Below are 23283 nucleotides of genomic sequence, written 5' to 3' on the forward strand. Positions count from 1 at the left end.
TGACAACAATTCGAATGGTATTCGTACTAATGTAGTCATGTATTCGATTTTACGAATTGCTACCTTGCCAAAGGCCGACAACAATTCGAATTGTATTCGTAAAAAATCTCATGTATTCGAATTGGCAAATTCTTAGGTTGGCAAAAACCTACAACAATTCGAATTGTATTCGAATAAATTTACTCAAGTTTTTGTATTCATGAATTGTCGGTTCAAAAGTTAACTTCAACTATTCGAATTGTATTCATGCACTATCGAACGAAATCCAAAATCATTCGAATACAGCACGAAGGTGGCAAAACCTGTATTCGAATGCATTCGAATACGAATGACGAATACGAATGGCCCCATGTCTGCTTCTAACTGTGGACAAAGTCAGACAACAATCTGCACTCAGATGGGATATTTTGACAAACGTTATTTCTGTGCAGTATTGAGTTGCAAACAAGAAATATAGAGACAGTTGGTGCCGCAGCCGTCGATTACGTCAAGGTTATCCACCCCGATCTAGATAGTCGGCAAATGAAAAAAATCACACGAATAACGTTAGTAACGTTTAACCGTTAGTAACGTTTAACGGTTTAACCGGTTTTTGCACAACAAGTTGTAATTATTTCATGGAAGAAGTGTCTTAATAGAAAATTAATATAAATATTCGTTTACAGAACCCTCAACAATCCTTTTTCAGTTTTTATTGAACTTTTAGATAAGCATTTGTTTGTTTTTAATCGTACAAACATCCAGCGGTATAAGCAAATGCTTAGGTGGCATCTGTCCAGCGTTTGTGCAACGAGGCGTCGAAAATCCTGTAGCTGATTTACAAATCCTGAACGAGCGCATTGCTTGTCCGCTTAGATGATTGCAAGTCATCCAACGTAATCCAAAATCAATGAGCCATCACTTAATGACGATCAGGATTTTTAAAGAATTTCTATCTACTACTGTGATTTGTCCCACAAATGTTGCTCGAAACGTATAAAACTGTTTGCAATAAATTGCCGCCTAATAAATATATCGAAAAAACTATGTTTTAGAATTTGACTTCGACAAAATTAGTCAGATATCTGAAGAATACAGAATTCTATTTTAGTATTTAAAAGTCCATTTGTTTTTGAGGCGATTTGCGCAACCATTATTTTGACAGTAACGTCTTTCGCATATACGTTTAAAACTTAGCGACACAAATTTATTATCTGGTGTTTTTAAATTATTTCTAAACATTTAATATTGAAACGGATATTCAAAATAGCATTTGGCATGCTTACTTAAAAGATACAATTTTTGTTTATCTTTTGTTAGTGCTATTTATTGTTACATTTTGACTTATATATAGCACTGATATGGTGACTTTATTGAGGATTGCCCTTTTTCAAGTTATAAACAAATTTGCTAAACGAAAATACGCCATGTAGCATATCGGTGCATGGTCCTTTATTTTGACTATTTTATGCAATTCAATGAATTTGTGTAATAAACAGTAAAATCGCAACAAGATGTCCTTGCTGCTAGTGAGTTACGATATATGTAAAAGCAACAAACGCATTAATATAGAATCACTAATTGAATATAAACAAACGTTTTTAGGATATAACCAATTGGCAAATGAAATGAACTAAACAAAATACATCTCCAGGCCAGGTTAACAAATACAACAGTAAAACACTGGATAGGTATACTGATCACAAAACACAAATCAGTTTGTCTTTCCTTAAGAGCCTTCTGGTGCATATTGTTTCCGTTGGTGATTAATCGCTTAAGAGGATGTTGAAATTCAAGAGATTTTACCACTACATATGGTTTCATTACTTACAAATTTCGATTGCATTATTGATCTTGTCTTTTTACCCGCATTCTGTCTCGTGCATAAATATCCCAAGCCACGGCCACTCGGTTGTTTCTTGTAAGGTGAAGGAATGCAACACACAAGTTAGGCAATATGAATCACTGGCTTGAAAGTATTATCAATGAGCGAAAGTTTGATTTGCTAAATCAATCTCTCACAGGTAGGAACCGACTTTCTTTTGACTGTTTAGCTGAAAGGAATATGTTTTAAATACAATTTAAGCACAAGCTACAAAGTTGGAATAGACCATAGTTTTGGGGTGTTACTGTCAGTTTGAACTTGATTAACTCAACTCGTTATTTAAGCGAAGACTGTATAGTGGCCTGTTAGTAATTGAAAGCCTAAAAAAGTTTAAAACATTTTGCAAGATCTATTTACCACATACATATAATATTGTTTAAACAAATAAAAGGATATGTTTTTCGTTTTTTTTAAATGGCAAAAAGGTTGTCGAAACTTTATGTTTATGTATGTTGGTTGGTTTTCAAAAAATATATAATCGTACACTGTGTGTATAGAGCATAATACAGTTTAAAACCTATTGAAATTTACGGGAGCTAGAATGCTAAATTGTTAAATCTCTTATTCAGGCGGTGTCGAGAACAATGACTTGTTACCGGAAACGAGTCTGGTTGTTCCGGAAGAAACTATTGACACCACCATTCCGCAATGCAAGGACCTCAATCCATACGTGTTAAAGGGAGATGGATGGATCCCGCAACATATCGTGAGAGCGGAGCGCAGTGTTTACAGCTTTCTTGCCGTATACATGACTTTCGTAACACTTCTTGGGGTCTCTACCAACGCCGTCGTTATTATTGCAACTTTAAAAAACAGGGTGAGTATTTTTTTTATTAACTGTTCATAATTATTGATGATTGCTTGTGAAGCGCCCCTTAGATAAACATAAATTGATAACTGGGTCAGCCCTTAAGTGTTCCTGCAAACTAATACCCCATGCCTATTGAAGCGTCATACAGTATTAGTCGGTCACCAAGCATTCTCATGTGACAAGGCGTAGGCTGCAAATAACTGGCCTGCAGCTGGGTTTCGAACCAACGACTGCAACTTTTCCAAGTAAACTACATAGGATTAGCGGTGGGCCTGTCGAAAGTCGAATTTTTTTTCTTGTTTTAACATTTAATGTGCAAATCCAACTTCGCTTCAAAACTTTCGATTGTTTAAAACTATTTAGCCAAGGTTTTCTTTGGTGTTGCAATGCATCAAACATCTCTTTTACAGTTAAAATATGCTGAATGTTTAGGTAACAATATAATTCTGTGTCATGTTTTTAAGCTTCTTAATTATATTCTGTTGCGAATTTTGACATTAAGGTTTTGCGTCAACCTCTCAACTACATCATTGTGAACTTGGCCGTGGCCGATCTGCTAAGTGCATTGTTCGGAGGAGTAATCAGTGTCATGGCTAATGGTGCTGGCTACTTCTTCTGGGGAAAGACAATGTGTCAAGTTGAAGGCTACGTGGTGTCTAATTTCGGTAGGTTTAAATACCTAGGCTGTATGTTTTTTTAAAGAAAACCCGTCGTATGTTTTTGTTAAATTCAGCGTTCAAAAGAAAATTTTGTATGCTTTAAATCTATTACTTTGCCAAATGGTTTGGGCCCCAAAGTTAAAAGCACATCTACGTAAATTACTTATTCCATCACGCAACATTACAGTCATCGAATATAATATCTACATTAAAATATTTTTATATATACTGGTTAACAGGGTACAGCCTATTAAAAATTGTTGATTTAATTAACAGGTGTTACCGGCCTCAACTGCATTGCTGTAATGGCATTCGAAAGATACTTTGTCATTTGCAAGCCATTTGGTCCAGTCAGATTTGAAGACAAGCATGCGTATATTGGTGAGTTTTCTCCAAAAAACATTGCTTTCGTAAACGCAATCTATTGCATTGACTAAAGTACTTAACCAAGTTTTATAAACAGTTCAACTAGTAGGCTTATTTTTGTAAACATACTTCCTGGAATATTTGTAAGCTTTAAACAGAACTTTTATAGCATTTTTTGAATGTTTCGCTTTGAAACTATTTTTCCGTTTGGTCTCTCAAATTATTGCTGTTGAAAAACTGTTGAAAATTGTTGTTTTGTTAAGGTATCGCCTCAACATGGATTTGGGCAATTATTTGGAACACACCTCCACTTATTTGGTGGGACGGATATGACCCCGAAGGACTTGGTACCAGTTGTGCTCCAAACTGGTTTGTTAAAGGATACAGGTATGGGAAGAGTTTGTTGATGAAAACAACATTGTTTCTCATTACATAAAAACCTTTCAATTTTTTAAGCATGCTTTATATACTAATAGGCACTTACAATAGCGGCTAAAATATCCACATGCATGCACCACTGTAACATATTTTTTGTTATATTTAGGGAGCGAATGTTTATTATTCTCTACTTCGTCTTCTGCTTCCTTATTCCGCTTCTCATCATTGTCCTCTGCTACGGAAAACTGATTTGGACTCTTCGCCAGGTAATTTTAGTGGCCGGTAAATGGACGAGGTTGATTACCATTTCAACACAGTCTGTTTACTTTCTTATAACTTACATTAATGATAACAGTAAAACTGTAAGTCATTTCATTGGTTACAAACGAGAAATTTGCGTTGATTGCATGCAGTAACAAAATGTGCCTGCAACAGATCTCAACTTTTTTACTTTTCTTTCGAAGTGACTGAAGTTTTTTTATCCAACAGATTGCCAAAGAAAGTTCCCTTGCAGGAAGCACAAGCCCTGAAGCCGAAGTAACAAAGATGGTGGTGACTATGGTGGCAGCTTTTGTGTTATGTTGGCTTCCCTACGCTTCATTTGCCATGTACAATGTTGTTAACCCTGATGCACAGGTACTGTAAATCAATTTCTCTAAGTAAAACAATAAATCATGTTCAAGGACTAAAGCATGATTGCTAAGTTGTTTTCACTTTCTTTTGCAGATCGACTATTCACTTGGTGCTGCTCCGGCCTTCTTTGCAAAGACTGCGACAATATACAACCCTCTTATATACATCGGTCTGAATCGACAGGTGCAGTTATTATATTATTACCTGTTGAGTTAAACCTTGTGTCACTGCTGCTCTGTAGGATCATTCCTACTATGCCCAACAAAAGATCACACCAATAAATTATTTTGGTTTGAAAAAGAAATACAAGCTAACGAGCATACGGTGGTTACCAGCACCTTGTGGCCACTAGGCAGGGCCTGTTACTATTAGTTGTTGCACTGACTCATTGCAATGGGAACTGCGATATAACCATATGTAACTTGCTCGCCACTTTTACCAAAATGAAAAAGTTTGCATGAAAAAGTCGTGTATCAATGTTTACACAAGCATTACCAACAACTCGTGCTGTATGTTTAAACAAAAACGTGTTTTTGTTAGTTTCGCGATTGTGTGATTCGGATGTTCTTCGGTGGACGCAATCCATGGAGTGACGAGTTGGCAACGAGCCAGGTCAGCTCACAGGGATCTCAGATGACAACTGTCAGTAGCAACAAAGTTGGACCGGCATAAAATTAAAACCTTGATCTATGAACAACTTCAAAGTGTCTATGACGTTTAACTCATTGTAAGTTAAGCGATATTTCTATAAGTCTTTGTAAAAAGTGTGATTCAAAAGAATGTTGTACATATGTCATGGTATTTTTGTGTGAGATTGTTGTATAATTAAAGAACTAAATGATTTGTGCTTGTATTAAAAGAAAATGCGGTTTGCTTTGTACATTTTTCGATTAACTGCCTTTTAAGAGCGGAAATAGTTAATAAAATGCACAACCGAATCTGTGTGATTTATTCCTCCGTTTTTTCTCATATTGCATTTTCATACTGCTTAATCACAAGTCGTTATCAAACATATGGGATTAAAATAGAAATCAATGCTTTAATCCGATATACAAGCTCTCCAAAAAACGCCAACGATCCTTAAGGACTTGTAATTTCAGCCTAATCTTCTCCTCTATCTCTTAATAGCCGTACACAAATCCTTATTGATTCACGAAATGAAATATTTTACAGAACAATAAAAGCTTTTGTACCACGAGCACGAATAATGATTCTTGACGATTTTAGATGTAAATTTATTGTTTTCGGGATTATTGTTTGTTAATTAAGTTCCTTTTCCAAAGCTTAGCTTAGCAAACTGGCACAAGGTTCGTGTTATGTTGTTTAAAACTCAAAATAAATTGTTTGGAATGGTTGTATGACAACTAATCATACAATGCAAGCATTTAACAGCTTAAAACAGTCTATAAAAGAGGATATTTTCACATGACCACAATGTGACATTGTTTGCATCTACTAGAAAAATAGGAGTACAATTGGTTAAGCTTGTTGGTTTTATTCTTAACAACTGCTAGCATTTCTTCGTTAGTAATTGTTCTGTAAAAATTTCATAATAGTTCGAAAGAGATTTTTGAAATACACGTCTAGTGCTAGACCTATTTTTGTCCACATTTACGGCACAAAAGTAGCAACTAGCAACACCCACCTGAAAGACAATTAAAACAACCCACCTACTGAAACTAATCACTGCATTGCCACGTAATGTTTGTGACTCAAATATCCGGAGTGTATGACCGTTAGTGATGGTTTCTCAAATACGTGTTCCACAATTGAGCAGAGAGCCGTCTAGCCAAGACAATTTGACAATATGTTTGCTTAAAAGTACAGTTAAAAGCATTGAAATGACTTTTAGCAAGTACTGATGCACAAATACAAATTTTATGGGTGTTAAATAACGATGATATAAAAGCTTTTGATTGTTTGGTGTGAGATTAAAGTTTTCAAGCTACTTCTTTGTCATGGTAACTTTAAGTTCACTACAGCAAATGCTTGTAGGGGTTGGTCTAGTAAAGTTAGAGTCAAAATTACAGATTTAGGTTTGTTCAGAACAGCTTTTGCAGACCACTGCAAACAGTGCAGCGGGCCAAATGCTCACCCATTTGCCCTGTTATAGACCAGTCTTATATACGAATAAACAAAGTCGTTGTTGATTCTATTTAACGCCTACCATATATGCTGCAGTTGTAATTTAACATTTGCAAGCATGGTTAAGTTCAGCTAGGCTTAGGGTATTTGGGGATGTCGAATGAAAGTACGAAAGGTTATTCTCCATACCCCGAAATTCAATCACCCGCCTTCGTCGCTTTAGATGGCGTTGTCTTGGTAACAAGCGTTTATGTGCTGATGTCAGTTCTTTGGTGGTTTAGGAAAAAGTAAGTATGTCATTTGTAAATTAATGAACTTGCTTGGTAGACTAATAAAGACGACAACTGTCTATTATAAACAAAGCACTGGAAAAACAACACAAAGTTGTAAATGGGCCTGAAACTGGAGCCCGAACCAGGCCCGAACCCGAATCGTTTTGGGGAAGTCAGGAGGGTTAGGCCCGAAAGTTTGATTGACAAGCGTATACACAATATACAATTGGTCCTAAACAAGGCGTTTTAGGGCTGTTAGACATTAGGTCAGGTCTAGCAACTGGCTACTTAGCTAGTTAAATGTATTTAAATAATTACTGACACAGAGTGTAAAACCCGAACCTGACCCTCCTTACAACTATGAAACCACATGGAAAATAGATTTGCTCATTTGCAATTGATTTTTAAAGACACAAGTCGCCATTGAGTAACACATCCCCAACTTCGAAGTTGTTGGATGCCTTGTTTGTTATTTTCCTGTTATTGGGATCTTCCAAGGCGTGTCTGAACCTAGTTTTCTTTTTTCTTCCACCACCTCAAACATCAGAAGACTGTGCAACTCTTGGAAGGGCTTTCCAATTTCTTCACGCATTCGGTAAGAATGGTTTCTATTTTTGGTTCAAGTTAAGTGAGCTTACTTTTAATACAGACATGTTCAAACTTTTTGTCAACGATTTTTCTAAAAACGCAGATTAAACTTTTACAGTAAAAGTACGGGTACTTACGCACACTTATAGTGTGTTAAAACAACAAAATAACAAATAAACACCACAATTTAAAACGCATTGGTGCTAAAGTAGAAGAGCTAAAAATCAAAAAAGTTGCGTACAAGTTTGGACAAATAGTAAATTAGTTGCTGTGATAATGATAAGCTGACTGACAAGTAAGCTCGAGGTTTTTGTTGTTTTCTGTCGCAAATATTTCAAATATGCGCCTTCACTATTTCCAAATGTTGTCAATTTTAGGTTCTTCGGTCCTTTATATCTTTCTATGGATGCGTCAAAATACGTTGTACAGAGAAGAGGTGTTGGCGGCCCTGTCTACAAAATGTCTTGTCCGGTAAAGCAGTGCAATATTAATAGTATATGAAAAGTGGCCGAAACAGGTTGTGTAATCAAATTTCCTTGTCAGGTTTAGTTGGTCTTTGCTTGGTGTCATTGGATTGACCAGTTTAGCTGGAATCATTGGTCTTATGGTAACCTCGGACTCCAGCAATTACTTTTATACCAACGATACATGTCTTCACATTGATCAAAACAGCATAAACACAACAGTGGTGTATTCGGGCTACACAGTCATACTTATAACTCAAGGTAAAAATAAACTTGTGGTTAGATTGATCATTGGCCATAAGTAGACTTTATCAAAACACTACTGATGATGTCACACTTTGTGTCCAGGTAGCATATTGTTCCTGTTAACTAACATACTACTTCGACATCGTCAAAGCTTAGCAAGAAATTGCAGATTGAATTCCAGGATAACAGACCCCATCGACATTCTCATAAAACACTGTTGTATTGCTACAGCCATATCGTCTGTCACAAGCTTATGTGTAATTATATTAAATGGTGCCATACTAAGAAACATGCTTTCCCAGCAGGTAAGGTACCTAATCTGTTAACATGTATGTTTGGTATTTTCTATGTTCAAAATCCTTTTAGTCGGCACAGTACATACACTATTTACTATTTACTATTTAGTACAAGTTTTTGATGACCAAATTACTACTAGTTGCAAGCAGTGGTGGTATTCAAAATTTTTGTCAGCCGGTTCTATCACAAAAGTCACTTTTTTCAGCCGGTTCTGTTACAAACAGTCCATTGACCGCAACCAGTAATGCTAACCGGTTCGCTGATAAAATTTTGTGAGACGATTCTAAAGAACCGGCTGAAACCAACCACTGGTTGCAAGCATGATTACATGGAATTTGTTTTGTATTTTAGGAGCTTTATGTGATATGGGACATGGAGTACACCATTAACATCTTTTGTACGTTATATTGTTTTAAAGATAGGCAAAATATACTGTGGCCATGGAAAAACATTGAACTGCCTATCACAATATCATCGTCATCTGTGCGCTCTGTTGCAAGCAATCAAAATATTTAACTTTGGGTGTTATAAGTAACTATTACCACGAAATCTTTTTTAAACTTCTGAGTTTGGACACTAACTTTATTACAAATATATCATATTGACCAAAGGTTTCTTAATTTGGACAGCAGATAATTTGTGTCATAATAGGAGGTCATTGTGAAAAATTAAAGTAGAAAACAACCAAATGCGTTAGTTAAAAGCAGCGCAGGACTTAAAAAATATAATTTATAAAAATATGCATATTTTACAGCTTGCCAATACCTCAATACGGACATGCAAAGGGTTGTTCGAAAATGCGTTACCACAGCTTTAGTTGGGTGTGCGGTAAATTTTTTTATTATTATTTAGCGTTTAATAAAAACTCTGTATAAGTGTCCATAGTATTAAGCGTGTAGGTGCATTAGGGTCAGGGGCCGCGTCAAGGAATGAAGGAAATAAAGACTACGGCAGAGTGTAGGTAGGCAAAGTTTTCATTCTTTCTCGAGTTCACCTCTGCTTTAGATACAAAGTAATGCAATTTGTTACTAACCAAAAAAATCTGAACAAACCAGAGTTGTAAACGGAGCCTGGAGCCCGACCCGGATCGTTTTTGGGTAGCCCGTTTTGGCTGGATAGTTTGATTTACATGCCTATACATTAAAGTCCCAGTAAAGACAACCATCACCATAAGCAATGAACTTGAACAAAGAACTGCATGGCATACTTGGGTAGTTAATTTTTTTGAAAAAAAACCTAACCCCGAACCGCTCCGACTTTCAACCCTAGAACCAACCAATTAAAAGGCATTTTTTTCCTCCAAAAAACAGAAATTTAATGTCAAGGAAAAATAGCCAAGCCAATATATTTGAGTAACGAACAATGTTTCGAGCACTCGTTTGTCACTTTAAACCAGCCTAACTTTTGAATTCCGTGGTGTGTTTATTTAAATAAATTACGATTCATACAATCTCCCCGGTTGCGAAATTCACCTGATATACTTCAGGAAGCTAGCATTCACCCCAACTTAAATAGCTAAAAGCAGCACTACAGCGTGACTTTCATATTGAAAAAGTTTGTACAGCCCATTACAATGTCACAAATAAAACATTTTAAGCGTTTCTGGAAATCAAATATCATACTCGGGTTTTCAAAGCATTTCATAGATGTGTGTACGCTATAGTCAGAAAGGTCAATAAAATAAAAACAAAAATGCATAAAGCAATTATCAAACAAATTATTGCCCTTAGACTACCCACGTAACAGAAAAATTTTAAGCCTAATAGGAGTTTTGTAGCGAATAAGAAATACATTTAGGATATAGTCGGAAATGGTATAGAAAATAATGCAAACAGTCCAACTTTCACAAACATTGAACATGATTTCGTTAATCTCTTGCAATAAAAAAGTTGCACAGGCCTCAAAATGAGTAAATATTACTGAACAACACATTTGCTAATTTCGCGCTTTGCTCTAGCCCGGAGCTTTCGCATTGGGATATCGTTGTCATCCACGGACAGTGCAACTTCACAGAGATCATGACACTCCTGAAAGTTGTGACGTTCGTACGATTCCATCGCTTGTCGGTAAAATATCTCACACAGAGAAGCTCGACCGGGTTTAACATGAACAAGGGTGAGGGCTTGGTCCCTTGAGAAATCAGAGTTTGTGTTTTAAAGCTACAAAAAAACTAAATGACTAATCTAGTCCAGATCACAGAGCCAGATTTTATACAGTTTTTACTTTTTACTAAACCGCCATTTTAAATTGAGTACATTTTTACACACAACAAAATCGTATTATCTTGGTTTGATCAGTTTTGCCAAATATCTCGAGTAAATTTAGTGACTCAAGAAAATGGACCCTTACTCAAATTAAGTTAAGCTAGAAAATTTTTATCACTCTGGTTTCAGTAATAAAATTAAATATCAACTGTGTTTTATGTTTCACTAAAACAGTTTTAATTTACTTTTAATTTGAACTGTCAAATTGCTAATCATAAGACCATCAGAAACTTGAGAAAGCTGCAACAATGCCACATTTCATGGTATTATTTGGTGTACGCCCAGGTTGCTGGGAGATAGTGTCGCCTTGACTATATGAACAATATACTGTCCATCTCAGTTGTTAATCTACATCAGTGCTTTTATACATTTTCCCCTCTTTTGCACACATCCGAATTAATTCCACACACACTTTTAGCACGGCTTGAGGTCAAGAGCGGTTTACTACTTTTTTTCAAAATAAAGACAGATTTCGGAAAAAGATAAAAGCCATACCTGATTGTGAGCCGAAAAAATATTTGAAAAACAGTTCTACAAATGGCCGACATATAACGAAACAAAGAAGCAGTAAATCTTAAATTGGCTTTCCGGTTGTGTTCTGGATTTTTTTTGGATGAGTCCTCATCCAACCCTTTGTAACTAAGCACCCTTCGCGGCTGTTATGGTGCAATACCTCGGTTTAAAAGCGCTGATCAATATCGTTATTTATTGGAAGTTTTCATCAGCCATTTGTGAGCAAAATCTCCAATAATAAAAATTAGTGAGTTTGGATAGAGAAGTTATCCAGAATAGACTCGACACGACCATGTACTGCAAAACACATTGCTCACCTGTCGATATCAATGGCAGCTGCGTAGTCTCGGCAAGCCTGAAACTCTTTACCTTCCATAAGATAAATAGAAGCACGAGAACAATAATCAATAGCCAGGGGTCGTTTGGTCGTCTCTTTAATGACTTCAGTAATGTCCACAATTGCTTTGCTGTTTCAAAAAAAGGTATCAAATGATATGTGGGTAAAAAGAATAAGCCTACCCACACAAATTGCCCAAAATATACTTTAAATACGAAAACAAATCTTAGCGTTATTTATGATGGATAGTATCATATTTGACTTTTCAAAGCTGTTTCACGCACACAATATGGTAATTGTCAAAACTGACTTCCGATTTGCACAAGCAAAAACAGAAAGCTATTTAAATTCCAAGATGTTTTGGGGCATAATTACTACCACCAATAATATAAAAGGCAAAACAACTTCATAACGGTCATCAAATAAACTTTTTTATAAAGTTAAGTTTAGTTTTTAACACATTGCGAATGAAAACATAAATTCATGTGTTCACTAGTTCACAAAATGATTTCTTACGCAGTGTCGCCGACTTTGGCATTACACTTTGATCGTTTGCGCAACTTGTCGGTTTTGAAACTTGCATCAGCCAATAAGCTCAGCGAATACGCGTCACGTGCTTCGGAGTACTTCCCTTCCCGGGAAAACTCTTCGGCGTGGTTAAGCGACTCCTGAAAATGAAAACAGCCATGCTGGAGTTTTTGTCTCATTAACAATTATTAATGGAACAAAAACTGCATTATAATGCACTAATTAGACGTAACAAAAGTTTGATGCTTGAAAAACCGAAACAAATTGTAAACCTCTACTAGACAGATGTAAGCCACATATTATTTATTAATTAAGAGTAAATTCTCCGAAAAGGCATATATTCCGAATCCGGTCGAAGTTAAAATAGGAATTTTATTGAAATTATCTGGCCCTTCAGTTATTCGACTATTTTAAATTGCTATTTTGATGATTATTTGTTGGCAATAATCACGAGATGTGACACGTGTTTTCTTACAGCAAAGCAGACAAACTTACATCAGCTAACTTTCGCCTTCGGGTTGGATCGAGTGCTTTCAGTACATAAACTAATCCGCTCCTGTCCACTCTACACAGAGATCGTAGCAATGTACTTGCTACATGATACCGGTTCATCTTCACGTTAATAAGACCAGCCCTAGCTACCGCGGTGACGTCATTAGGATTGAGCTCCATGACAACGTGCAAGTGACGTAACGCCTCGTCAAAGTCACCTTGAATAAACAAACATACCATAAAAATTACTACAACGCAATACAAGTTTGTTTTCTTTTTCATTTTTAGAAGAGTCAAGCATTTCTAAAAGAATAAAATTTGTGCTGTTTACAACAATAGATGCAATTTTTGCCTATCGCAATGTTATGATATTCGTTTGATTCCAATAGATTGAAACCAAACCAACTTAATTTTAATATTTAGCACTACTGCAATCCTCCAGTTAAAAACTCCAAACAAATTACCATCACTAAATCTAAAAATTTCACATTATGCAAACAAAAATGTTTTCCAAAAATTGCAGCTGAATCATTTTAGGATTTTTTTATTTACCTTTCACAATGAGAATATCCGCATACATTCCATGCCAAGTAACATTTGTATCGTCCACACTGATCAGAAGCCGACCAAGCACCATTGCCTTATGCAGAATCTCGGCTTTCTCCATCGCACTGATGACGTCATCATACGTCGACACTGACGTCACAGTTGTTGCGGTCGAACCCCGGCTGTTTTGCATTTGCCGATGTTGTTGACGCTGTTTTAGCTGCGAATCGTACGCTGCATCCAATGAGAGCAAGGCTTCTTTCAGATCCCGGGTACTTGATTCTGATCTTGTTGTAAAATAAAATAATTTTAAACTACAATATTACCCTTAAAACTCTTTATTTTATTAATGTTATTTTTTTTGCTTAGGCAGTATACAATTCACAAATAAAAAAAGGGTAAATTAGATAATGCTTTTAGTTTTGTCAAGATTTTGGTTCAAAATTATTATTTATTTTTTATTTTTTTGTCAAGTAAATTGATTTTTTAAAGTTTTTAAATCCTTACTTGTGTAAATCGCTTTTTGCGACTACGGCTCCTTCGGTGGCTACAACGTCACCAGGAACGTTATTGGCCGTGGGCGTGACGTCATCTTTTCGCGGCGTGTTGCTACCGTTGCTCTCACGAAGCAATTCCTCCTGAGTCTCTTCTCGTATTGATGCAGTAGACGGAGGATGGATGGAGGAAAGTGACGATCGACGGGAGGTGTCATGTCCCGGTTTTCCTGCTGTTTCGTCGATCATACTAAATCAAAAATGTCGTTTAGTTTAAATATATTCTGAATGAAAAGGCTTTTGTAGTGTTTATAAACCTTACTTGACCGATTTTGACCAGAGTAAAAGATTCGTTCGTGTTAAGTAAAACATCAATTTTTCCAGAGAATGTCTTGTATTATGCGTGTATTGTAAGTTCGCGCACTATGCAGTTTTTGAAAGCTTGTCTACCGAAAGCATCGAACATGAAGCTATTCGTAGCAAGAATTGTGTTATCGGCCCTAAGTTATGTGAATACTACTATTACAATTACCCAGCACAAAGATAATGAATGCCCTTCTACAAAACCTGGTTGCATATATGCATGAACTTCATTGGGTGGTTGCATGCAGAACTAGTGTTTTATGTATTAACGAGAAGCCCAAGAACCCAAGATGTCTCTACACGTACTAAGGGAGTTTTGGAGAAAAAAATGGGTCGTTGAGTATTTTCATATTTCACACACCGCAATAAAATTGATGTTTTCATTTGATAAACACTCAAGCATGTAATACTTTTTGAGAAGGCAATATTGGCCTACAATGGGGGTATTGGTTAATCAAGGCCGTTATATCAAATCAGAATGAAAATGAAAAAAAACCTGATAGTGGAAGCTGATCCACCCGTACTGATTCGTTCACCAGACGTTGCCTTATATCCGTAGTTAAGTAGTAGGACGACAACTCTGTGGTCTGAATAAAAAATATGTAATGAAAATTGTACTTATGTGATATAACTATACGCTGATGAGTTTTGTAAAATCGAAATATTTGCAAATCTGTATAAACTTTCGCAAGTGATTTTTATCCACGTGGGTTTCAGTCATTTACTCTATTTGTCGGAAAAACATTTATCCTTAAGTTAACTTTGCTTTTACCGTTAGCTAAACAAAACTTTTTTTGAAAAAACAACAACAACATATATCCGTCGATATTTTTCTATTTACATGAGCATTTGTTACACAAAAGCTAGTTTCAATGACCGGCTTACTCAAACTAGGAAAAAGTGCTACGTTAGTGAAAAATATACATTTTAACAAAAATTACCAATCCAAAACAGAAGCAACTTTCGAGCTTCTTGTGGTAAGACATGAATCTGAGATACTACAGTGTAGAGGTCAATGTCGCTGGCCAAAGTGACGTCATTCACGCAATCGGTTTCGTCACCGAGCGCTAAACGCATAAATGCACGCCCACAAAGTCCCTCCACGCATGATGAGTTAACCTTTAACCAAAGAGAAAAAAATGTTTCACATTCAGGCTAAACCACTTCAGCGACCATTTACACGAGCACGGTGCAAATATATGAGAAATATATGTTACTACATGAGAAAAATGTTACTAGGCTGGATTTGTTTTGACAAGCAGTGGCGATTTTTGAAAGTTGACCTGACACTGATTGGGGCAAAGACGTGGCACCGTTCCGTTGGGCTAAAAAGTTGGCCGAACCGATTTAAATTGACATTTTGTAAGTGAAGATAAAATTACAAAAGTGATCCGACACATGTCATTGTCAGGATGGCTTACCAAATTCCTACGTATGACAAATACTGTGAATGTCTTGTATCCAGTTGTATTAAGAATTGTAAATTTTGGCCATGTGGCCATTCTTCCGTTATTGTCGTCGTGGATGGCTAACGGTTTTAGAAATACAGTGGGGGATCTCATGTTTCCCTGTCTTAAAACATGGTCCGTATTGTATATGTGTTTGTCATTTTGTGTAGATAACTTTGTCTTGAGGCAGGGGTGGGCAACCTGCGGACCGCGGGCCGCATGCGGTCCTTCATTAAAGCTTGTGCGGCCCGCAGGGACGCTTGGATTTCAAAAGTACTGGCAAACGAGTCCAATTATTACGTATTTTTGAGCTGATTAATGCGCCTGGTGCTAGTTTTCTGCGATCTGGCAAAATGTGGCTAGAATTAAATACGAATTATACTTGTAGTTAAGCATATTTGGTAAGAAACAAAGCAAAATCACTTTGTGTGATGCACATGTGCGGCCCTCGATCCAATTTTGACATTTATAATTGGCCCTACAGTAACAAAGGTTGCTCACCCCTGTCTTAAGGTGTCATTTAATGCATGACAGTTTCGATGGCACACAACGAATTATCATCTCCTACATTGCTCTTTTTACCTCGATAGCTGCTGAAAAATCCAAGATGGCGGCTCTCTGGTCGCCGGTGTGAGCCATGCATTCAGCTCTTGCAAGATACGAACGATACACACCAGTACCGCCGTTTAAACCTGCAAAGATGGCATTGAAATGTTTATAACACTGGTAAAGGTTTTGGCTTGACTACTGTTGAGGGCACAAAGCGAAGCAGCGCCTCAAGTGGATATTAGTAGTGTATTTTAGCATCTACAACAAGTAATTCTTTTGCATGTAAAAATTCAGTGATTTTTACAACTCTTTTAAAGTTACTTAAACATGCCTTTAATAATCATTGTAAGAGTCTATTATATTGTTACCCAAAATATATGAAAAATGAAAATGATTTTTTTTGTAAAAACTGTTCATAAACATTCGGGTTTTATCCAATACGTTTTTTACAAAATATTGGGTTCAAGTCCAAGCAGAAGTAATAACAAAAAAGCGGTTAATTTGAAAAGAAAAGTGTAAACATCGACATTTGTTTTACTGTTAGTTGATTGTTACTGCAGTAGCAAAAAGAAAGCAGAACCAACGAGGTTATTAGAACTACACAACAAACAGTCACAGAAGTGAAATACCACACTCTTAATTCTACAGCGCAGGGCCGCTTCAAGCTGTCGGGGATGCACCTTATGACGAAAGCGTATAAATAACCTTTTGTCCCAAAAATGACAATTAAAAACAGCTGTACTGTCCAATAGATTATCTTTGCAACTACACCCTTAAGGGGCAAAAGTAGTTATGTGCTTGACCTAACCAAGTTTTTTGTTGCATTAATGAGAATGAATCTTGATGTTTAGTAATCTTTGCAGTCAAAACTTGAACGTTTTTCACACGGGCAAAAAAGGCGAATTTGCCCGATTAGGCTATTTTTAAATGGCAATTAAAGCACTTTAATTACGTTATCGGGAAACAACCATCCCCTCAATGCACAAACCAAAGTCTTTGCGGTTTCGGCACAGGTGATATCCCTTTCTTACTTTTCAGTCTGCTCTTGCGCAGATGAAAAATTCGCTGCGGCTCAATTTGGACTTTCACTTTGTCGCGTACGAAGGCAGAGACGACCGACGAGGCCAGGGACCAAGAGGATGACGACAGTTTGTCGCTTTTCTGCCTGATCCCGGCCAAGCATTTTGTGCCCGGCAACAGAAGCCATAGCCTGGTGGCTGGTTCTGGTCAGCAGGATAGATTGGAAAGATGGGTTAGTTGGTATGAAGGATTTGGGTTTGCATGTACGTTAGAAGAAAGAAAGTGGAAGAATACACAAAACATATGCTTGTGATAAATAGAGTAACTATTAAGAGTAACTATCTTGCAAAGAAAAAAGAAATAGAAAAAGACTACAGACGCTATTTCAATTATTACTTATTGTTATAATTGCTAAAGATCTATAAAAGAAAGATAGTAAAGATCTATGAGAGATAGGTACTAAAGATAAACAAAGTAATACGAAAAGGAAGAAAGGTCATTCACTAAAGGGGCAAACAACAAGTAAGTACGGCAAAAAGTAACAAACACAAACCTTCCAACACTAGATCCGTACCCCTGCAGCTTAGTATTGCAATGGTAAAGCAACCGACAGCTTGTTTAACGGCATCCGCATCTCGACTTCTTTGAAGAACGTCGATTCCAAACTGATGACTTTCGTCCGCTAGGTGCGCTCTCTCGCTAATAGGAATGTCCCGAAGCAAAGAAGAAACTACCCGCTCGCCTTTTTTGGAAAGAACCTGTTATTTGGCAAAGTTGGGTTTGACACAAAACCGTATTTTGTACGTAATTAATTGCAAGTAAAAGTTAAATCGGTTTAACAAACGTTCAAGTAGCATCAAAGTTGTTTAAGATTCAAAACTGTTTTAAATATTTAAAAATGGCAAAATAAATTGCCAGCATCGCAACTTAAAAGTTGGTGTAATAATTCGTTTCAACTTCTTTTTGATTACTTACTTCGATTAATGCTGTCATGCCTTCGTCAATCCGTTTCGTAAAAATCTTCATCAATCCAAGATGCAATTTTACGACGTGAACATCAACAGCCTAAAACAACACCATCACGGTTAATATGCAGTCCTATTTACAACTTGATGAAGTAAGCATAAGTAAAATGAAGCACCGCAACATTTTTTTGTTTCAGTTTAAAGGACAGCAAATATCACAGTAATGTCATATTAACCTGTGGATTTTCCTGCAACATCTTTTTCAATTTCGTCTCGGCATCATTGGTGCAACCGGAATGGAACATTGCATGGGCCATCAGTATATGAGCTGACTGGTCAGCGGGGTTGAGACGCGTCAGCAGTTGAGTAAGGCTCAAAGCCACTGATGACGTCGATCCGTCGTTGGCGTTGATGACATCATCAACATTGGGTAGCTCGGTTCTGTTTCCTGAAAAAAATAACGCATTGGCAAAACATATACCAATCTTTTTGACTTTATGTTAACTACCAATAACATGTAGCCTATTAGTAGAACTTCGGTAACTACATGTGAATGGGCAATGGCTTACTAACGCAATTTGCCAATCGTATTTAATATTGGAAATTACAAACCTTTCCTTTGTGGGAGGGGGGCGTCTTGAATTAGTGACTTCGCGTAATCAAATATTACTTGTCGTGTCCTTGTACGTTGCACCAACAACTCTTTATTGAGTTGCGAGATCGTCTGCTTCTGATTTATACGTGAGGCCAACTAAGTAAAAAAGTATTCTCAAATGAAAGTGGTATCACTAGCCTCGACTGTCGCACATGTCTATGCAACATCCAAAAGTTTAATGCTAAAAAGATGTATATGTAAAACATACCAACAAATCGTCAACCAACGATTTTACATCTCCATCCTCCATATAAACCATAGCTCGTTCGCAAAGAAGTACAACATCGCGAGGATTGTTGCGTAACAATGCATTGTAGTCTTTCTGGGCTTGTGCCTGCAAATGTGTTCAATCAGATAAACTTATCGGTAACTCTAAGATAAGACAGAAGTCGAGATTATTGTTGTAAACTGGATCAAGTACCACAATAACGAAGAGACTAATTGTAACAAAACGTTGGCCAAGGACAAAAGCTTGCAAATTGGTTCTTGTGTACATGTCACATATTTATTTTTCCACAATTGAATTCAAATAGAATAAACAAATATTTCACACCTTGTCACCAAGTTCACGGTAGCAAGCTGCACGCGCTGATAACACCGAGGAATCGTTCGCAAAATGCTGATCTTCCACCATCTTGTCAAACATGCGAACAGCCTGCTTATTTTTACCAAGTTTTGCATAACAATTTGCAAGTTTAAACAAAGCATCTTTATTACTAGGTTGTATGACAAGCAAAGCCCTGTAAAGGTCTGCACAAGCCCGTATATTGTCCATCTTCGTGACAGTTTTAAACCTGTCTTCGGCCGACAATTTGCTGGCTGTTTTGTCCAGAAGAACATACAAATCAGCCAAGTCGTTGTTTTTCCCGCCAAAAAGCTCTTTAGCGATGCGAATTGCTACCTCGTTTTCATTGTCCAGGAAAAATAGCTCATTGTCTGCATTTGAGAAAGAGTTTTTGCGAATTGTTGCGTCATTTGTGGCATTTAGCCCTGCAGTTATGTCAGTAATAGCCTGATCGACATGTTGTTTTGCAATATAGCAGGCCCCTCTTCGCAACAATGCCTCAGTTAGCTTGGCTGCGTCAGGTTTTACATCCAAATGGAGTACGTCCAGTGTCTCATTGAGCATTGTGATTGCACGATCTGTTTTATGCATTGATTTAAGCCTCCCGACGAAAGTCATTTGCAAAGCAAAATCGTTGGGTTCAAAGGTAAGTAAAAATCTGAAACCAAAATAATAATAAAAAAAACTAAATATTAGGACTGCATATTTTGTGAAACTCAAAAACTTATTATAAGTACAAAGGCGGTCAAACCTTTACAAAAACATAATTAAATGATACGTTGCAACATTTTACCTGCAGCAGTCAATGGTAAGTGCAAGCCACTGTTTATGCGCTTTAGCGTCGGTTAGTGGCGGGTGTTTGGAGTAAACGCATGTCCTCATCAACGTCATTACGCTTTTCATATACTCGTTTTGCTTGTTTCGGACCACCTGGTGAAGAAAAGAGACACATTGAAAGCCTATTTTCCGGATTTCCCTACGTTTGTTAATAAATTCGTTAATTTAGGTGGACGGTTGCTATGATGTTGTGACGTGCCTAAAGGTTCGTTTGACTTTTAGTGCTCAGGTTCAGTGGTGTATATCAGGAAACTGACTACAGTAATCCGGTGTAAGCATGTCATGTACGATAAACATTTACGTTTGATTACAGTTACGTTTATTTTACCTGCAAAGTAACATCTTTGTCTTTAAGGTAGGCTCGCAGGTAGTCAGCAATGGCTTCTTTTTCCTGATCACCCAGCAAGGTACGCGCCAACCCACGTTGTAATAAAATTGGGGCTGTTTCTTGGGGGTATTGTTTCAGGATGGCTGTGCAGCTATCGATAACCTACAATTTGTAAAATTTTTAGGCTTATTTAATAACAGTAACGCAGCAATTATTATTTTTTATCTCTACATAATAGAGCATGACTGTTTCGCACATTAAACTTTGCTCTAGTTGCATCTGTTTCGGTTTAGTGGGTATGGCTACACTGTGCGTTTCTACAAACCTGCTGATATCGCTTTTCCCGCAGCAAGGAGTCAACTTGAGCGAAACATGTCGTAACGGCCTCCGGCTCAAGAAAGAAAATAAATTCCCAGATTTGGTCGGGTGTTGCCATCACACCGAGTTTGGACCTTCAAAAATCACATTAACTATAATGCTGTTTAAACTTTAAAGTGATAATTTGCGTATTTTTGTTGACTGTAAAACCAGCAAAGTCGCACAGTCAATTAACTCCGTTTACATCAAAACATGTTTGTGCTGAATCATATACATAAATAGTCTGAAAATTGGAAATCCTAGATTAACTGGAAGTTTCTGAATTGTATTTTCTGAATCCAAGTATACAAATCCGCCGTGCGTGTTTAATGACACAACAACAATGGTATTGGGGAAATCGACAGGCACTCAGACACGATTTTATTCCGTCCCTCGTTCAAAAGATGTCTAGTATCGAGTTACGACCACCTTTAATCGCTTGACTGAAGACAACACGACGTCTACATTACTGCAACTTGTGATGGAAAGCTATTTTAACCCGCAAATGCATTGTTGGATATTTCATTTCAGGCGTCTTTGGCTGTTAAACAGCTCTGGTGCTTTCTCGATGTCCCTGTTTTATCATTGCGAATTCAGAAACGAACGCCTTTTTTATCCCTTGGAATTCTTTAAATATTCAGGAGTGTATAGCTCACACTTTTAAAATGATTGTCCATCCAGTTAAAACAAAAAACGTTTCTTCAAAAGTCTCAACAATAGAGGAAATGTCTCTATTTTGATTTAAATGTCCTAATTTCAATCACGGTAGTGTGTACTAACTTGTCACTTTTTGCTTCATCCTTTGGTTTTAACCACTCTTGCAGAATTTCGGCAAGTTCTAGAGACTGTTTCGGCGCCAGAGACGCCATGTGGGTCCGGGTTCCGCTGGGGTCAAGCATATGGGCATGCAGATAGGAAACGGCGGCTGCGGTCGTGTCTCCAGCTGCATGTTTGATGTCACCGTCGACGCAAAACGATTGCGCCTGGTTCGATGACGTCATTGTGCTACCACGTTGAGTTTTGCAACTTCAGTTGGCGTATTACAATAGGCATGACTAACTACCACTACTTTGTACATACGTTAAAAAGACAAACAAAACAAATTTATCCATTCACTGGCCAACACAATTTTTGGTGTCTTTAATGTTAAAACTGATATTGACTAATTTTGGGGTACTGATTTCAAAAACCATAACGGTTTTCTTCAATCAGATAAACTTTTTAAGTTATTTACAAAATCAAAATTTATGATCATATTGATTCAATGACTTTAAAATCACGCTTTTATGTGTTTGTTGAAGTTTTGTTACATTATACACATCGATTTCCTACAGTGCAGTCAGTTTCATACCATGAATATGCGTTCTATGCTTATGCTCTGTCTAAAAATGGTTGGTGCAGGCTAGTGGTAATTTTAAATTATACGTGTTTTATGGAGTGCTTTTCAGACTAGTAAAGCAAGGTGGTAAAACTAAAATTAATAGTGGATAGGTCAACTATAAGGTGTTGCATGAAATAACAAGATGTTTTATGCTACATTACTGGTGAATACCCATACAACACAACCAAAAAGAAAAAAAAGATCTGTATCAAATGTGCATATCTTACACACTTCGATGTGGCTTTGGGGGTTTAGGACAAGCAACGGGCTCCACTTACCTAATGTTGCTTGGAATATTGCAGTAATAGACAAAAACAGTAGAAAGGGACTGAAATTATCAGAAAGAGTACATAACTAAGTTATTAAGCGGTCTGAAAAATTCGGTACGAAAATGAGTATAAACCTACACTTCCCTTAAAACGTAGGGGATATAAATGATGAGAATTAAGCTGAAAGGTTCCAACAGGATATCAGTAAAACGAAACGTGTCAGGGAAGAGGGAATAATGTGGTCCTGGCTAACTGCTGTTTGTCAATTAAACGGGACAATATTGCTGCCAGTCAGTTCCGAAAGTTAGCAAAGTACATGTGTAGACCTATACCTGATAACTTACAAATTTGAAACCTTTTTTTTTGTTTTTTGCATTGAATTTTGTTTGTTAGGAGTGCCCACCTGTTACATTTAAAATTAAATTCGAAATTTTGTTCTTGCAATAACGTTAATTCCAAATAAAATACTCAAAACCAGTTTCACTATAGTGTATACATATAGATTGTTTTTCAAACGTGGATGCACCATAACAGGAAAACTAGACGTGATACAGATAAACCGATTGCATTTTGGAAATCAGGGCACTTAAATTAGTCAAAATCAGTTAAAACATTTCAGACACCAGTAAAAAAATATTTTGTTGTTGCCCAGTGTTAGAAATCTATTTTCCATTTCTTATTAAAATAAAACAAATGCTGCCTAGGAGAC

At 36.9% G+C, this 23283-nt stretch overlaps 2 protein-coding genes across 3 annotated transcripts; one reads left to right on the forward strand and one right to left on the reverse strand.

Annotated features, from left to right (window-relative positions):
- Positions 1 to 1878: 1878 nt before the first annotated feature.
- LOC145230382 (parapinopsin-like) lies at positions 1879 to 5649 on the forward strand. The gene is made up of 9 exons (XM_080095803.1): positions 1879 to 2003; positions 2434 to 2681; positions 3178 to 3340; positions 3611 to 3715; positions 3964 to 4087; positions 4245 to 4344; positions 4568 to 4714; positions 4805 to 4894; positions 5252 to 5649. The coding sequence occupies exons 1-9, from the start codon at positions 1937 to 1939 to the stop codon at positions 5381 to 5383; spliced, it is 1176 nt and encodes a 391-aa protein (XP_079951929.1). The 5' UTR covers positions 1879 to 1936; the 3' UTR covers positions 5384 to 5649.
- Positions 5650 to 10191: 4542 nt separating this feature from the next.
- Positions 10192 to 22103, reverse strand: LOC145229283 (uncharacterized). 2 transcript variants are annotated; one of them, XM_080094592.1, is made up of 21 exons: positions 21705 to 22103; positions 20893 to 21019; positions 20568 to 20729; positions 20196 to 20332; positions 19391 to 20060; positions 19046 to 19171; positions 18795 to 18933; positions 18419 to 18630; positions 18193 to 18282; positions 17771 to 17975; positions 17229 to 17420; positions 16231 to 16340; positions 15622 to 15768; positions 15142 to 15319; positions 14697 to 14787; positions 13851 to 14087; positions 13350 to 13630; positions 12801 to 13015; positions 12294 to 12445; positions 11758 to 11907; positions 10192 to 10793 (listed from the first exon to the last, which is right to left on the reverse strand). In XM_080094592.1, the coding sequence occupies exons 1-21, from the start codon at positions 21923 to 21925 to the stop codon at positions 10580 to 10582; spliced, it is 4056 nt and encodes a 1351-aa protein (XP_079950718.1). In that variant the 5' UTR covers positions 21926 to 22103; the 3' UTR covers positions 10192 to 10579. The 2 variants fall into 2 exon arrangements, with proteins under 2 accessions (XP_079950718.1, XP_079950720.1); XM_080094594.1 differs by lacking the exons at positions 15622 to 15768; positions 17229 to 17420 and having other exon boundaries at positions 21705 to 22099.
- Between the last annotated feature and the right edge of the window lie 1180 nt (positions 22104 to 23283).

Source organism: Phallusia mammillata, chromosome 5, assembly GCF_965637545.1.
Source record: "Phallusia mammillata chromosome 5, kaPhaMamm4.hap1.1, whole genome shotgun sequence".
In the NCBI taxonomy this organism is placed as follows: Eukaryota; Metazoa; Chordata; class Ascidiacea; order Phlebobranchia; family Ascidiidae; genus Phallusia; species Phallusia mammillata.